Source organism: Rousettus aegyptiacus, unplaced genomic scaffold (genome assembly GCF_014176215.1).
Source record: "Rousettus aegyptiacus isolate mRouAeg1 unplaced genomic scaffold, mRouAeg1.p scaffold_m13_p_11, whole genome shotgun sequence".
Taxonomy (NCBI): Eukaryota; Metazoa; Chordata; class Mammalia; order Chiroptera; family Pteropodidae; genus Rousettus; species Rousettus aegyptiacus.
The window spans coordinates 90212039-90230336 of record NW_023416286.1 but is presented as its reverse complement, the minus strand read 5'-3'; the positions used below and the strand labels follow the sequence as shown (position 1 = coordinate 90230336).

General features: G+C 39.8%; 1 protein-coding gene across 2 annotated transcripts in view; it reads left to right on the top strand.

Moving 5' to 3' along the window:
• The window catches only part of VWA8 (von Willebrand factor A domain containing 8), a 236391-nt gene that overhangs the window by 12140 nt on the left and 205953 nt on the right, over positions 1-18298 (top strand). For both annotated transcript variants that reach the window (XM_016158150.2, XM_036228917.1), the window contains exons 3-4: positions 10570-10700; positions 13983-14093. In XM_016158150.2, coding sequence (XP_016013636.2) covers positions 10570-10700; positions 13983-14093 — 242 coding nt within the window. The remainder of the gene's footprint in view (positions 1-10569; positions 10701-13982; positions 14094-18298) is intronic.

The window sequence follows — 18298 nt, the reverse complement described above, 5'->3', positions numbered from 1 at the left end:
GATAACAATTGCTTGGTGGGAAAATTATGTTTACAATTTTGTCTCTACTACCTTCTAGATGTGTGAATTTCATTTTCTGTCTTTATTTTCTAGATGTGTTAATTTCTGTAGTCATTTAACTGCCCCGAGTCTCCTTGACTATATGGGGATGATCATTTCAACCTCATGGATATAGCGTAAGGACTAAATCAAATAGCACATATGGAATGTGTAGGATAGTGGTCGGCACACGGTGCTCAACAATTGTGAGTCCCCAAAACAACCATCTTCTGAGTCTCCTGATCCTTGTTCCTCCTCTTCATTTTCCATTATTCCATTCCTGTGACACTGTCGAGTGTGGGGATTCCTCAGGGCTTCTCGGGTTCTGCTTGGGAGGTGTGCTAGAAACATCTCTTCACGTAGTCTTACTCTTAAGGATGAATCTGGAATGCGGTTCATCTAGATTGGCTTTGGAATTTGCCCGTGGGCGGTTTGCAGGACCCCGAATGGTGGTGGACTCTTCGAACAAGCTTCCGCCTCCTTTCAGAGGCCGTTTCCGTCTCAGCTGGCTGTGGAGCGTGGTCACTGCCGACGGCTCGCAGCACGGAAGTGCTGACCGTCCCTCCTTTCAGCAGCCGAGAGCCATAGCCTCCTGCCACAAATGCTTAATCACTTGGGGGATCTTCTGATTAAGTGAGAGGGACAACAAGACTATACTAGCTTTAAGGATTCAAGGGATTTTAGTAGTAACATTAACTTTTAAACTTAAAAACATAGGCTTTGAGAGAATGTGTTTTTACATTTTGCAAATGACCGAGGGGCAGTCCAGTGGCTGGCCCAGATCAAACCCCAGAGTGTAAAAGGTATCTGTTTACAAATATAAGATGATTCCTATAAATTGTCACCAGAAATCCCCAGAAAAACGAAGAAAAGCCCTCAACAATTTCTGGTTTAGATACTTTCAGTTTTTATCACTGTTTTTATATGTGTCTTATATAATCAAAATTTTTCCCTTCTTTGGTGTTTGGTTGTTAGTAGCTTCCCACTTATCGGAAGAGAGCTCATGTTGAAAGCAGTTGGATGGTCCACAGACTCAGCTGGCATCTTCTGTGCTTGTGGGTCATTCACTGTCCTCACCATGTTCGCAGTACAATAGCCTGATCCATTAGGTTGTCTATGGAGAGGATGATGCATATGTTTTACCTTATGATCGACTGTGCCCGTTTGTAAGGAAAGGACTGTTGGGAGTTTTGTTGACTTGAGGTAGGATAAGTGGCCGAGTTAAATCCACCAAAACCTTACGCATCCTCAGAAGCATTATGTGGTTGCTCCGTACTGGTTGGACAGACGTCCTGCGTACTCTAACACGTTTTTATGCATCTATTGACTGTATTATGTTCAGACATTGTGCTCTTTCAATTTTGTTCTCCTTCTCTCAAGGACTGTTTCCAAAAAGGGAAGATTGCAGTTCCCTGGCTTGCTATTACATGCTTGATTAGAGATTATGGGTTTTGGTATAAGAAAACTTTGATGGATTTTTTTTCCCCCTTTTGGAGCTATTTGAAAACATATTCTGGAAATGATGTTTGTTGAACTTCAGTAATATATTACTTTCCTTCCTGTATTTATGCTTCAATTTAGCTTTTTCCCTTTTGGACATTTAATATTTTCAAGTGAAACATAAAATGATAGGTTTTTGTTAAGGAACGGAACTTCAGCAATTATCATCTTCCCTGAAACTCATTTTGTAGCCAGAACAGTAGGACCACAAGAAAGAGGTCCGAAGACTCATTAATTAGTAGCAAAGCCCAGACTCCTGTCAGTGGGATTTCCCTTTCAGTCTGCCGCAGTGTCTCTGGCTGATTTTCTTTTAGGCTTGGACTGGATGAAGAATGGCATGTTAGAAAATTTTTATAACTTAAAAGTGTGAAAGATTATTGAAAAATATTGAAATAGTTGAAGCATGATAATGCTATTTTATTTCTATTCTTTCAAAGTTATTAATCAGAGCCCTGGAAATCGCCGTTGTCTTTTAGTGATGAAGAAATAAAAATCACAGTGTCGAAGTATGAACATCAATACTCATATTCCACATAATGGTAGAAATCCTGCTAACTGGCCGACACCGTAGACTGGAACATTCTTAAGTGGAGTCTAAAGCACTATTCAAAACCTCAGGAAAGCAGTGTTACCTCGTCAAAGCAAAATTTCCTAAATCGGTGACCGTCTGAGATAATGGATGCTCCTATCTTATAGTCGGTTGTGAACTTCTCACTCGAACGGCTTCTGCCTTCGCGGCGCTGGGCACAGCAGCCTGGCTTCTCGCGGCACATTGGTAGTGCAGTACCCGGCATGCAGTGGGCACGGGAGCTCGCTGCTCTTCAGCTTTTTTACTAACTGGGTCTTTTCATCCCCGCCTCGACCATTATAGCTTCTGGTTACCGTCTTACTCCCTAGTCTCTCACCTGGAAGTGTGGAAGTGGATAATTAAAGCTTTTTTTTTTTTTTTTTTTTTTTTTTTTGCCTTTCTGTATGAAAACCAAATCTCATGGCTTAGATGAAATTGGTACCTTTTGAAAAGATGTTCCTTCATGTTTTTGTGCTTGAAGTTAAACTACATAGTATCAAAGCAGGTCATGTCCTCCAGGGTTTGCCTTACGAGGTGGTGCTCCAGGGTAAGAGCTTTCAGTAGACGACCTTAAACCTGACCTCGGAGTGACGTGTCTGCGCCTGTAAATACTCTTCTCGTTGCAGTCCACGGACCAGTTATGGGTGAGGCCGTGTGAGGTTTACTGGACACACTGACCTCCCATCTAGGCAGTTAGGGACTGCAGAGGTTTTGCGTGAGAATTACAGCACTGTGTTCTTCAAATGGCGAGTGTTGGCATGAAGTCAACAGAATGAGAGGTTTTTTGGGGGGAAAAACCTTTTGTCTTTAGTTTGTAAATAAGTTTAAGAGGGTTGAGAACCTCATCAATGTCATAAATGACAGAACACCATGGAAAAAACGATGTCATCCTCGTGTAAATGTAGGTAATGTGGAACAATCATTGCAGCTACTTGTCGGTTTTAATGAATTAGTGACAAAGTTGACTGGAAGGCCTCCAGAAAGCTGATTACCTAAGATTCCCTTACTTAACAGAGTCAGAACTTGAAAAACAGTCTGAGAGGCGAGGCCTTCAATCCTTAAGACTTCCCTTATTTTTAATAGTTGTGCTAATTGCCTCTATTTTATGAGACTTTGAGAAAACGATTTTGTTTGAGATTTCTTTAGATGTATTTTCAAGAATAGAGCCCTCAAAAGGAGGAGTCTCATCAACTTTTAAAGCCCTTTAAGGTGACCTGAAATCTCTAGTCTCTACAGCAGTCTTTATTCAGTGCCTGATTTTTCTTTAATCTTCTTTCTCCCAGGCACCATGTTCCAGATGACGTAACATTTTTTGACGCATTTTATTTTGTTTAATGACCATCGTTGCTTTCTGCCACTTTCATTGCAGATGTAGTTTTTGAGCTGTGTAATGTGTTAAATAGGCTTCTTTGGATCTACCTGGTAATTTAGCCTCCATTAACGACACCGTTTAAAGAGAATGAATTCCCATAGTAAACCTCTAACTTAAACATCCCATTTTTGTAGCTATTACATGGTAGTAGCTATTAAAATAAAAAACATACTTACCTTTCGGTGTGGCAGTTTCATTTTAGGTTCTATCCGCTAAGGAAAAAAGCAGCACATTGAGAAGGATATTTGTACACAATATACGTGGCAACATTTTGGTACTTTTGGTAGTGGCAAAATCTAGAAGCTATCTGAGTACATTGATAGAGGAATGATTTAATAAATTATTGTATATCCATGTTATGGAATCTTCCGCAGACGTTAAAAAGAAAAAAAGCATTAGATATCTATCTATAGACCTAGGGGATGTCCACGTGATATTGTTAAGCAAAACTTATAGACTGCAGAGTTGTATATAAAGTATGATACCACTTTTGTTTAAAGAAATTATTTTGGAACACCTCTTACAGGTGTATTATAAGTACGTCTGCCTACATGCAGAGACAAGTGTGGCAGGATGCACTCCAGGCTCTCAGCGTGGCCTCCCTCTGGGGCGTCGGTTGAAGGGTGGGGTTGGAAAAGGGGGGGGGGCGGTCAGGAGAGATCGTGTACTTTTTTTTTTTTTTGCATTTTGGATTTTTTCTTTGTCATGGTAAGCATGTATTAGCCAAACCTAATAATAGCCCCATGTTTATAGTGAAGCTTTCATTCAAATAAAGAAACATTCATTATAAGTCCTAACTGCTTTTTCTATGACCCGACTCACAAAAATAAAACGTCCACGCTTTATGTTTAAAACATTTGGACTCGTTTGGCAGGACCTGAAAATTGCTGGTTCTTCATAATCAGAGGTCATTCCCTGGTTTCATTTTGTGTTTTTGAGTGTCATTGTTTTGTCATGAATGTGAGTAGCTATACCAAGACCAACAAAGATATTTTCAGTAAATTATCGTAATTTAGCAATATCTTAGAGATAAACACTTCAGGGGGCTGAGTTGCAACGTGAATTTTGGATACTAAATTGTGATCTAAAGATCAGTCAACACATTCTTATGTATCGTACCCATCATATTGCCACTTTCTCTATCACAGTTCTTCCCTACTTCTAGTATGGCTATTATTACTTTGCAATACGGTTTTTCAAGAAATAGATAACTTTTTGTTCCTATTGGCAAAATAAAACAAAGACAGAAAATTTATAAAACACTGAAAAACAGAAAGGATAAAACCTAGCCTAAGAAGAAAACATATAAACCTAATAATAAACACTGTTAACATTTTAATATATTATTCTATCTGTTTTAACAGTATTACTAAGTATAATTTACATACGATAATTTTCATATATTTAAAATGTACAATTTCATAAGTTTTGGCATATGTATTTAACCATGAAACATCACCATAATCAAATTACTAATAAAATAAATTTGTCACCTCCCCCAAAGTTTACTTGGGCCCTTGATACTGTCCCTAGTTCCTCTGGTCTCTGGGAGTCAGTGATCTTTATAAACTTATTTGGATTTTTTAGAATTTTCTATAAATGGACTCATAATATATACTATTTTTGTCTAATTTCACTCAGCATAATTATTTCGAGATTCTTCCATGTCTTGATAGTTCATTTCTTTTCTCGCTGAGTAGAATTCTGTTGTATGGAAATATAATTTGTTTATCCATTCACCTGTTGATGGACATTACTGTTACCATTTTGAGGCTTTTGAAATAAAGCTGCTCTGAACGTTCATGTACAATCCTTTGTGCGGACATATGCTTTCTTTTTTCTTGTGTAAATACTACAAGCCAAATGGCCATATCACGTGGTAAGTGTTGAACTTTGTAAGGAACTGACATTCTGTTTTCCAAAGTGGTTGTATCATTTTGCATTTCCACCAGCAGCATATACGAGTTCCAGTTCCTCCACATTCTTGCCAGCTCTTGGGATGGTCAGTCTCTTTAGTACCCTTTCATACCCGGTTCTTACTGGCGGAGGGGCTGGACAAGGTGCTTTCCCTGTAATCCTCGCAATAACCATATTCAGTAAGTATTATTCCCTCTCTTTTGAAAATAAGGAACCTTAGGTCCAGAAGATTCAGAATACTTGTCCAAGGACACTGAAAAGGACAGGATGAGAAATTACAATCAGGTCCGTTTGGTTTCAAAGACTTTTTCTTTCCATTGTATTATGTTGCCTCTTGGGATACTAAGAAAACCTCACTATCTTGGAAGGATTTATTATAGTAGAATTTGAATGATGCATAATTTTTTGAAATTTTAATTTTAATGTTCACATATGTGACAAATTTGAGCCCGTGAAGGGAGAAAATTATAATTTAAGTTCCCTTAGTAGAATTATTTTAAAGTCCTTGAATATTTTTCGAAACAAATATTGGCGAGGAATTGAATGAGGAACTTAGCCCAGTGTGAACCAGAGGTTTTATTTTTACACAGAGAAGGAAATGATAGCGTACAGGATCAAGCCCCCTGGTGTTTCAGGGACATGACTTGGTCATCGCGTGCACTCCCGGAGGCGACATCCTGTGCCCGAGCCCTGAGGCCGGCCGCTCTCGCGCGCCCTGGGCTGTGCCTGTGTTAGGTCCCGCAGGGCGATCCGGCGGTTGGTTGTGCAGATGTTCGTAATGTACAGGCTTACATCTTGTTTCTATTTCTGGAGTGCTTTTAAGTCTGACTCATGTTTTCTCGAGGCCATCCTAAGAATACAGCTGGTTTCAAGATGAACGTAAAGCATGCCACAGACACAGCAGTGCGCGGCGCTCTCTCTCCGGAGTCTCATGCGGCTTCCTGGCAAATATTTTCTTTGACGGAACACACTCTACTAAAATACAAATAAGTGAAAATGGGTTCTTTGGGTTTTTTTTTTTTTTTTTTTTTTTTTTTTTTTTGGAGAAGTGGGTCCTCGATAGTATAATGTAAAGGACAGAATGAATTTGAAATTTTAATCAAAGGAGTTAAACATGATATCACTGGTATCATCCAAAACCAAGAAATAGAATTAATGGCCAGACAGCAAGTCTGCTAGACGTGATGGAGCCCGTGAGGTCCGCAGTTAGACCTGAAGGTGGAGCCTGTTCAAAAGATCTCGGAGGGGCGGTAGGACATAATGGCTGGAGTGCAAGCTTTGGACTCAAACAGTTTAGGTCTAAATCTTGGTCTATGCAGTTATAACCCGTGGACAAATGCTACCACCGTAAGCACTTTGGTTTTTGTAAAATAGGGGTATTTAACAAATGCTTGTATGGAACCTACTTCTAAATACTTAATTTAACTTTCATATCAACTTTATAAGTAAGTCCATTTATCATATCCATTATACAGTAGAGACACTCAGCCAGAGGGTTTAAATAGCTGATCAGATTACATAGCCAGTAAATAGCAGAATACCTCACTATCTTGGAAGGATTTATTATAGTGGAATTTGATGCATAATTTTTTGAAATTTTAATTTTAATGTTTACATATGTGACAAATTTGAGCCTGTGAAGGGAGAAAATTATAGTTTAAATTAAGGTTTCATCCTTAAACAGCAAGTGGCCTGGCTCAAGTCTATATCCTTACACACTACAGAGTCTGCCACCTTCAAGGGTTGTGAGATCTAGATGAGATACCATATGAAAAATCATTTGTATCTTTACCTGGCACTTGACAGGAATGCAGAAAATTATAGCCACTGCTATTACTGTCGTCGGGGGAGGTGAGAGAAGGGAGTAGAAGAGGTCTTTGTGGAGTTCTAGCATAGACTAAGTCCAGGGCCATGGAATTCAGAAGCTGCTTGTATAAGTTAAAACTATGCAGACTTGAAATGTGCCGGTGATGGGAGCCTAGACCTCCTGACATCAGAACTCAGTCTAAAGGTGGTACTCACTGCTGACTTGCTGCCCTAACAGATTCACCTTTCAGAAGGTAGGGAAACCGAGAGGAACTTTTCCCCTGGGCTTAATTGTGATTAAGTAGAAATATCTCATTAGTGGTGTGCAAGCAACAGAAACCTCAAAAAAAATGCAGATATAGACACAATATTTCTCAACGGGGTGCCATTGGCATATTAGGTGCATGGGACTGCTGTAGACATGGCATTTAGCCCCCCGAAATGTCGGTAGTGTAGTGAATTTGTCCTTCATCACCAACGCTTTGCAACAACTAACAGCACCCAGATGGTGCCAAAGGCCTCCGGCAGGGTAGAGTCGTAGCGGTACTGCCACTAGCCGGGAACCACTGTCGAACGGCAAGAGTGAGGAAGAGATTGCTGAGAGTAGTCAGAGGTGCCACAGGCCAGTGCTTCTCATCGCACGGGGGGCCAGGCCGAGGAGAGGACACTCCCAGGAGCTTGCTCGGGATGATACACGACTCCCGGGGTTCCCGCCGTGAGCGACACCGTGCCTTTCTCTGCTGCGTGAGAGGGTGCGTTGGTGTACAGGCTGCGCTGTGACGGTAGGGATAACTCCGATTCTTTTCCAGTTTGTTAAAAATAACAATAAATGACTTCTAAAGCCCAGTATCGATCATTACTGACAACAAGTAAGGGGCCGATCTCACATTTGATTAGGAACTTCTGCCTTCAACTTTGAAAGAAATCCTGAAAATGAACATAGTTCCACGGTCACGGCATTCAACACAGAATGGAACTATATAGAACTAAATGGAGAGTCTGTAATTATGAGTAGTTGCGAACAATTAGAAATAATAAAAGGCAGGAGGAAGCCGGAGAGACCGACTTGGTTTTATCTTCCAGAACCCTGGAAATTTCATATTTTAAATAGTAGGTCCAGGTAATGGCTGGCCAGGCACATTGCCAAAGTCGAACACGGAGAGCGACCCAGAACTATAAGAATAGTGTAGGGAAGGTCTGTGGCCAAAGGAGGCTGAGATGCGTGAAAATGGAAAGGAAAAAAGGACTCCAAGTGTTAAGTTGTAATGATACAGGTGATAATAGAGTTCGAAGAGAGGAAGCAGGTCTGCAGCATAGGGGACATCACGCAATCCCCTGATGGAGAAGTGGGAGCTCCCCAACTCTTGTTTTGTTTCATCCTTAAACAGCAAGTGGCCCGACTCATCTCGAAGTAGAGTAGACCGTATATCACAAAAACAGGTTCAGCATGTGCGCGAATGTTCATAACATCATTATTGATAATAGCGAAAATGTGGAAATAACCCAAATGTCTGTCAGCTGATGACCAGATAAATAAAATGTGGCATACATCCGTCCAATGGAAGATGATTCAGCAGCTAAAAAAATGAACTACCGATATACGCTACAACATGGACGTGCCTTGAACATGTTAGGCTACGTGAAATAAGCCAGATACAAAAGACTGCACATTATATGATTCGGTGTACATGGAACATCCAGAATAGGCAGGTCCAGAAAGGCAAAGATTCGTGGTTGCATAGGACCAGGGGAGATAAAGGGCCGGGGCCTGATTGCTAAAGGGTCTGGGGTTCCTTTCTGAGATAATGAAATGTTCTAAAATTGATTGTGGTAATGGTTGCTTTGAATATACTAAAAGTCATCGAATCGTACCCTTTAAATGGATGAATTATATAATATATGAGTTATAGCTCAAATAAAGCTGTTATTAAAAAGAAAAAAAAATGGGTTTAAGCCTGAAGGAGGAAGGGCTGTAGCTAAGTGAACATCTGGTGGTTATCAACGAGGTTGACTGTCAAAGGCTCGGGGGAATTGTACCCTAGCAGCATAAAGCCCCTGGAGAGATTCTCATGTATAGCTCCTAGAGCGATGTTTCTTAATCTAGGACGTTTTTCTCCAATTGTCTTCCCCAACCCTGTGACATTTGAATACCATAGGTATACTGCATATCTATCTATCTGTTTATGCACGATGGCCTTTCGGTGAACAATAGACCATTGTAATATCCAAGGATTTTTCTCAAGTCCCCTTCCAGGAACCGGTTTTTGCCCCCCGGGGAATGATTTCCTCCCCCTCTGCCTCATGCCTGACCCAGAGGATTCTCAGCCAAGCCTGCCCTGGGGGTGATGAGTCTCCAGCCTTTCAGACCCAGGCGCTTGGCGTCAGGAAATTATGAGATGCTTCGTGTGACTTGAGGATATACCCCAGTGACATGAAAAACCAACCAGTCTGCCCAAAACCTTGTCCTCGATCTTCTCAGCAGGAGAAAATGAGAAATTTACATTTATTTTTTTCTGATCACTAGACGTTAGCTTTGGGGGCAGGCAGGGGAACTACCATAGCAGTATCGTGCAGTCAGAGTGGGGTAGACAGCCCACCTTCGTCCTCGGTACGGGTTCTTAGTTTGATCCTTGAACTCTTTCATGACTTCACTGAGTGATTAAACAAAATTTTAAAAGCATGGAATAATCAAGACACATAAATATGCACATATAAATATAAATATATGTGTGTGTTTATGTATAAAATGCAGTGCAATAATGAAACAAACACTGTAGCCCACCCCCAGTCTAAGAACTAGACTGTCGTCAATACCACGGAAGCCATCCGTGAGAATGAGCCATGCCCAGGTATCCATTATCCTGAATTTATCATTCTCTTGCTTATTTGCTTTTTCAAGCACTGTTTTATCACATATGTATGTCTTTCTAGGGAATGCAGTTTTTGCTAGCTTATTGAGCTTTATCAAGAGAGTGTCATATGCGATTTATTCTAAGACTTAATTTCTTAAACAAAATGATTGGGCTTTAAAACTGTGATAAAGTAATGATACTGTCCCTCATTTCATCCTTGAAAATCACTTCTATTTCTTCCATGACACAGGTTATCATTCAAAAGTTTTAATAAGCTTTTAAGTGTTAGATTATGTGACTGTGATAACATACACTTTGTCCTGTTTTAATATTGTTAATGATGGTTTTATTGTTAAACATTGCAAAAATTCACCAGGTGTATGTATCAATGTATGTGCATATACATGTATTTGAATGTATTTTAATATAACACACTATCTTAATTTATTACTTGGAAGTTCACATTATATGTAGTAGTCTGATTTGGATTTTATTTTATCTTTTTTTCCTCAAAGTTTCAGACTCTCTGGCTCAATCTGTAGTTCAGCATCTGAGATGGATCATGCAGAAGGATCTTTTGGGGCAAGACGTCTTTCTAATAGGACCTCCTGGGCCTCTTCGACGCTCTATTGCTATGCAGTACCTGGTAAGTAGTCAGGTCCTGTGCATTCTAAGACTCTTAACTTTGATAAGTTATGTTGTAAAAACAAGGGTCCCATTCCCCAGGCCGTGGACTGGTACCAGTCCTATTAAGAGCTGGGCCGCACAGCAGGAGGTGAGTGGCCAGCAAGCCCGCGAAGCTTCACCTGTATTTGCAGCCGCTCCCCGGCGCCAGCATCACCGCCTCAGCTCCACCTCAGATCATCAGGCATTTGATTCTCATAGGAGCACTGGGCCCTGGTGCCAAAACGGCTGGGGACCGCTGTTGTAAAATAAATCAAGATTGAGAATTACAAAAATATCAGGATTAGCCATTACTTGAAAAAAAAAAATTGTTAATGTTGATGAATGATTTGTTTATAAAGAGTTTAGAATACTTATTTGGGAAGAAAATGTGTATTTGCCTTTCACAGCTTTAGCCAATCTTTGCTGTAACTAGCAAGTCCTCCACTTCCAGTGGAAAAGAAATGTAAATTCAGTCTATGAGCAGCAGATCGAATCAGCAACTCTGAGATTACAAAAAAAACTTAGTTTTATACTATGTAGGGAACATCTGTTTATCTCAGATCCACATTTTTAAAAGTCAGGTAATTCTTTTTACTTTTTGAGGTTAAGTGACCTTTAAAGGGAGCCTAAGTTTTGTAGGTATCTCTTATGTGTTACATGTTCTTTTTTTTTTTTTTTCTTTAAATAGAAGAGAAAGCAAGTTCATTAAATAACTCACTCAGGCTTTCTCAGCTAGTCAATAATGGAGCTAGACTTCAGATCTCATTAGTTTCCTTTTCCCGACATGTCGTCTTAGATCTTTGCAGTTCTCTGAGCACGGTTGTAATGTGAGTTGAAATATTTAATTCTCAACCCCAAGTAAAAAAATTTACAAGACTTTTTTTCTACCGCATTGTCAGCATTAATAGGCATTGCTCTAGTGATTAGAGGGAAAATTCTATCAGATGACGTTTTATTTTGAAGATACTTTTTAGGATGAAAAGAAAAACCTTACATAAAACTTCCTTGTGTTACTTGACATCAAAGAATGAATTTCTATGCTATTGAAATATAGATCACATACTCTTCTATGTCAGTGGGGAATTTATTCTGGTACTTCTCAAATCCTGTAGGGCAGGAATCATAATACAGTGAACAAGTCAGAACCTCGCTCCCTCCAGCCCATACCTTTCCTATCTTTTGTTCCCAGAGCCAGTTTGTGAGGTGTGATGTGCCGTTGTGTGCATCGCGTTCTCACTGTCTTAACGCACAAGGCCAGCGTGTCTTGTTTGAGAACGCGGAGCCAGCCAGCTACTGAGGATCCCAGGTCTGGAACCTCTTTAATTTTAAGATGCGCACCCCCCTACCTGGCTCATTTCAAAGACCACAGTCTCTCACTTTGCTTTTGTTTCTGGCAAGACTTTGAAGCTTGTTCAGAAGGAATGTGGAATGACAAGCATCACGTTGGTTCAAAACCGCAACAGAAGTCTGTAAGCACGAAGCCTGTATCTTAAAACAAAACAAAACAAACAAAACTTTAAATTGCAAAATAGAGCTGTGGCGGCTTCAGGATGTGAAAATGCACACAAGAAACCTTACTGGCCTGAACTGCCTTGCAGACCCTGCCGTGGGCACCGTCGCCACATGATAGATACAAGGGCCTATGCTCGGTGCTAGCCGCGGTAGCTTAGCTGTTTAAAGGCAGAAATTTGGGGGCAAACCTGCTGAACTGATGAGAAATTAAGTAGAAGTAATTTGGTAGTTGTGTTCATCTTGAGCTCATATAAAAAGAGTTACGTAGATAACTCACAAAAACACAGCAGACCACCACGGCCGCCTCTACCCGCCGCTGTGAGCGAGCTTGCTCGGACCGCATCTGTCAGGAGCGGCTGCGGGGACTCTGGAGCTTGTCTTGGCTGGTGACAGTCCCCGGATGAAGCTGTCAGGACCAAGGATTGTATCCTCGGTGTGCAGTTCAGGGTATTACTGTGGTACCTTTCAGTGGTAAGGGGCGTGTGTCACTTTGTCAACCAGTGTGAATGAGAGCGTGATCACGTTCAGCCAATCCATGAAACAGACGTGCAGGTCCAGCGATGTGTACCAGAAGCAAGAAGGAGGTATCTGCTGAAAGAGACCTTGCTCCTTTACCCCAAAGCTCTGCTCTCACGGGCAGTTCATTCTCATTTAGAAAAGCGTTGCTCGGGATCACCGTATCTTCACCACTACGATATGTGTGTTTTCTCTATTTGAAATATTTTTCTTCTTTCCATAAAAATTTAAATTTATGGGTGCATGGGACCAGGCACATTTTTTAAAAATAATGACAACAATAATATATTTTTATTAATATCACACAGAGATGAGGTGGAGAAAAAGGTCTCTTTTCTGGAGTGTGAAGAAATGAGTTGAATGAGCGTGCGAATTATGAGCCGTGATGGTGTGCTCATTCAGCTTTTTTCTTTACACTCCAGAAAATTCGTTTGTTTTCCCTGTTTGGTAAAAACCTCATATGCCTAGTTTGATTGGAGAATATCATTGTTTTTAATTCAACATTGTAATAAATCAAGGGTAATGTTAAAAACTTCTACATAGTTGTTACATGTAAGGCAAAATGACTTTAGGGATGGATAAATTATTCTAAAAGAAATGGTTTCTGCATATGTGATTTTTGTGTGTGTGAAATAATTCTTTTTTTCCTTCTCCTCCTTCCTCCCCCCTTCTTCCTTTTCATTATTATTTTTCTTCTTTCCTTCCTGAACAGCTATGTTTGTATCTCTCTCTTTCTGTTGACCTCCCTGTTGGTATTTACCTTATTTTCACACCTGGTAGAGTACCTAACATATTGTATACAGTTGGTAAACACTGGCTAATTAAATAAATTAATTTAAATCATCGGTTTAAAAAGTAGATGCACATTACTTGCAGAAATGGCTATCATTTGGGAGAAAACCAAGTAACCTAATTATTACTCATGATATTTGAAAAGAATTCTATAAGAGACATTAAGATTTATAAGATCCAATCGTGACTTATTGCTTAAGTAGGAAATAATTATTAAGTGGCAAATTACAGGGTGTAGTAGTAGTAGAACTCTGAGGAGAGAGACATACATGTTTTGATTGACGCTCAATTTATTGCATTTTTTTTGCAAAGCTGAGGCTCAAAAACGTTTTAATCCAGAATTACACCTAAATACCCTTCTCCGGGGCAGTGGCATCGTCAGCTCCAGAGCATGCTGGGAGTTTGATTTTACCGTGGAACAATGTCGCTCTCTGCCCTACAGGAGCTGACCAGACGGGAGGTGGAGTACATCGCCTTGTCCAGGGACACCACGGAGAGCGACCTCAAGCAGCGCCGCGAGATCCGCGCGGGCTCCGCGTTCTACGTCGACCAGGCGAGTCCTGAGTCCTGGCGACGAGCGAGCGACCCGGGATGCGACGGGGCCCGGGGCGGGGCGGGGGCTCGCGGTCTATGCGGATTCGTAAAGTGGCAAGGGAGTAGCTTTTGTAGTAGTGACAGCTGTAGATGCACCGTGCTCTCTTCAGACGGATTCCATGTAGGCTTTTGGTTTTTCTGTTCTTGGAAATGCCTTCTTGGTTTAGTACGAAATGAGAAACTAGATGAAATCAAAGGTTCTGCAGTGTTGGCTAAAGATCATGATGCTGACTTCTTAATTTTCAGTTACTTTTTACTATTCGCCTATAGAAATTTGATATTTAAAAAAAATTAAGGAGATTTTAATATAAGAAATTCTCTAGCACATTTATTAAAGTATTTTCAATCTAAAGGTCAAGTAGGTAAAGGTATATTAAACATAGTGAAATTAAATTCATGCTCCCAGGAGCTCAAGCTGTTCTGAGGGGGGAATGTGTTCCTTAGGTTCAGATGACCAACCAAAATAAGCCTTTTACACATTTCTTCAAATACATTGCTTAAAAATATTAAGTATTGTTCTTTGTTAGGAATACCTAAAAAAAAAAAAAAAAAAGGACAGACCAGATAAGTAATTCATGGAGAAAATATTTTAAATGTCCAGTAAATTGATGACAAGGTGCTTGACCATTTTGCTTACAAAAATAAAAATGAAAACACTAGTGAGCGCTATTTTTTTTTTTTTTTTTTTTACCTCGGATTGGCAAAGGCTAAAGAATTTGCTAAGGTCTGTTGTTGACGAGGAAGAAGGATAAGGAAACTGTACTGCTGTTGCCGAGAGCAGAAATGGGTGCAGCCGGAAAGAAAATTTGGAAATGTCTATCAAAGAATACATTTTGACCCAGCAGTTATGTTTCTAGCAATTTTTCTGGCAAATGCGATTCACATGCAAAGATGTATCCACAAGAAAGTTTATTATAGCATTGTTTGAGATTATTTAAAAGTACAAATGGTATACATTTAGGAGGTAAATAAAAAAGGATAAGTAGAATTCTCCGTAGCCTTTACAAAGAATGAGGTGAATCTGTATGTAGTGATCGAAAAGAAGTCCAGGATGTAAGTGAAAAAAAAAATTAAGTTTCAAGACAGTATTTATAATATGATCCTGTTTGGGATACAAAGAACAAGAGAAATATATAAATGTTTGTGTGTGCTTCAGATTTCCAGAAGGATACACAGGAATCGGTTAATAGAGCTTACCTCTTGGAAATGTGGTTTGTGTCTGGGGCAGGGTGCGGAAGGAACTTTCATAGTTCTTTAAATGTGAAGCTTTCACGAGAGTGTACTGTCACGCTATAATTTAGAAAGTATAATCATAAAAAACCACCGAGCGCAAAAATTTTTGGCGACCAGGATATTCACGTGGTCACATAGATTACTTATTAATTACAAAAGGAAAAATCTACTTAAAATGGAGCGATATGGCAGCCACCACCTTGACAATGATCAAACTTAGCATCATATGGTAGGAAAATCTGAGTTCAGATTTCTAGTTACAAATAGGGGGAAAAATGTACCTTTACAACGCCTGCTGCTTTGCCGCCCAGTGAGGACGAGAGCAAGAGGGAGTAGAAAATGGGACGACGGCCTGAGCCGAGGAGAGGAGAGAGCAACGTGCTTAAATGACAGCGGAAGAACTGGCTTTGTGCGGTAGAGCACGGATTTAGAAACATTTTTCGAACGGATTTAGTATTTGGATTGATCGTTCCAATTTAAACGGTTGGGAGGAGAAAGAAGTGGCTTTTTGTATGTTTGTAATTTTAAAGACGGCTTAAAACTGGCTATTTAGAAATTTCAGAAACTGAGTTTTTATGTAACTGAACTTATTGATTAAAGATTTACTTCTTGAAACAAATTATTTAGATGAAATTCTGTAATGTACCTTCCTGCCATTCTAAAAATCATATTTTCATATATCCCTTTTACCAGTCATTAAAATATTTAAAATGCTATGTAAATGTATGGTAATATTTCATACTTTTACGATTTCTTGGAGAATCCTACCTGTTATGAACACCAGTTATTTAGGAAGTCGTATTGCATTAACACCTTCAGAACCTGTGACTGAGGTGTAGGAATGCTTTTTTTTTTTTTCTTTAAGTTGCTTCAGACTATTTATTGAGGATCGTGTCTGATTTTCACAGTTTTTCTTCGATCTCATTTCCTGGCAGTGAATATTCCTTACCGTGGGTTCGTAATCAGATCCCATCAGTTTTTTGCTGAAAGCCACGCAATCCCATCACACCTAGAGTAAAATCCAGGCCCTCTCATGTGGCCGGCGACACCTGCAGGACTGGATCGTACCCCCTTCGTCTCCTCCCTCCTTCACGTTGCTTTCCACGCTCCGGTTACAGTGGCCTTGCTCCCCGAGAAAGGGACCAAGCGCTCTCCAGCCTCGGGGCCTTCGCTTTGTGTTACCTTCCCCCAGATCCGCATATCGCTGCCACCTCATCGTTCAGATAATACACTCTGGGAACATGTTAGCTGAAGTAGCCACAGGCCTTGCCCACCCTCTTCCGTGTGCTGTGCTGTCGTATTACAGAGCGTCATCTGCAGAGCACCGATCACTCTCTGGATCGGCCTAATTATTTCTTTGTTTTTATGTTTATTGTCTGTCTTCCCCACTAGAACGTAAGTATCTTGCTTGTCTCTGGCACCAAAAACCGTCTGGAATATAATTGGCACTTATACTTGATGATAGCTTTCTCCTCGGATAATCAACCTCGTTAAATTTTAAGGAAGTTAAGAGTAAAGGGGCTCTGGATGAGACCGGGGGCTTCCAGTGGAAAAGAGACCTTTCTTTTTGATATCTGTTTTGAGTCATCAGAATGAATACTACTCATCTGACTTCTTCAGGATGGAAGTTGCCAGTTGATTTCCTGCTAGTCATGCTTGTTAGACTAAAAGGTCTTTATATTTCTTTTGTTTAGAATTTTTACTTATTTAATAGTCTGAACTATTGAATTTGATATCTGGGGTCAAGAGAGATGCGGTGTCTTCATTTCCTATCAGGTGATGCCTCTAACCGAGATGGGCCAATGTAGGTGAAAAATGCTTGTGGCCACCTGGTGGGCCCTGGGAGAGAAGTCTGGAGTTTTCAATGTGGCTGGCACCGTGTGCACATTGGAGTGATGTCCAAGTAATTATGAAACGACATTTTAGCTGAACACCTGGGCGAAACTCCCAAATCCCAGTTGGGGGACATGGCCATCGACCACTGCTTATTTTGATGCAGGGTTAAGGATGATCGATGAGGTTAAACTCAACTACTGCTCTCCAAGGTCAGAATCAGGTTAATAATTCTGTCGTGGAAAATTTGTATTTTCTTTCAAAATAATGATTATTTTTTTCTGATTCATTAAGTCACGAAATTATATAATATAGTACTTATTAATTAGCAAATATTTATTGAGATGACTGCTACATGTTGGGCACTATCTAGGTGCAGTGAACAAAAGAAACAGATTTTTTTCATCATAGAGCCTATGTTTTAGTGGGAAAAACAAAAGAAACATCGTAAGGAAAGATAGTACAATAAATACTGAAGAGCACAGGGAAGAGTATAAAAATTACTACTCGTTTTCTTCCCCCTTCAAGACCAACAAGAACAAGAGAAATTCAGAATATTTTCTATTATGTGTATATGCATATTTATTTAATCATTTATAATTTTTGCAAAATTGCGTATACATGCATACAAAGTGTTATAGTCTACTTTCTTAAAAACCTGGTATTTGATCAGAAGCACCTTCCCATGACATGAGATATTCCTCAAGAATATGATTTTTAGTGTCCAAATAGTATTTTATCAAATACATGTGGCATTATTTATTTAACATTCCCATTTTATCCATTTGGGTTCTTTCTACATTTTCACTATTATAAAATAACACTTTAGTGAATGTCATAGCAACCTATATCTTGTTATTATTTCCGATTACTTTTTTAGATTTGAATGCTAGAAATATAATTACTAATCAGAAGGTCTGGACGCTTTCAGGAGTCTTGATATGTATTTATTGACAAATTGCTTTCAAGGAAGGGTAGTCTAACTCATACTCTCATCAGTGCACTATGAGATTGCCTCATGGATTCTTGTCAACAGAGTGTCTCTATGTATGTACTTTGCCAAATTGATAGACTTTAATGTGCATTAAAATTATTAAC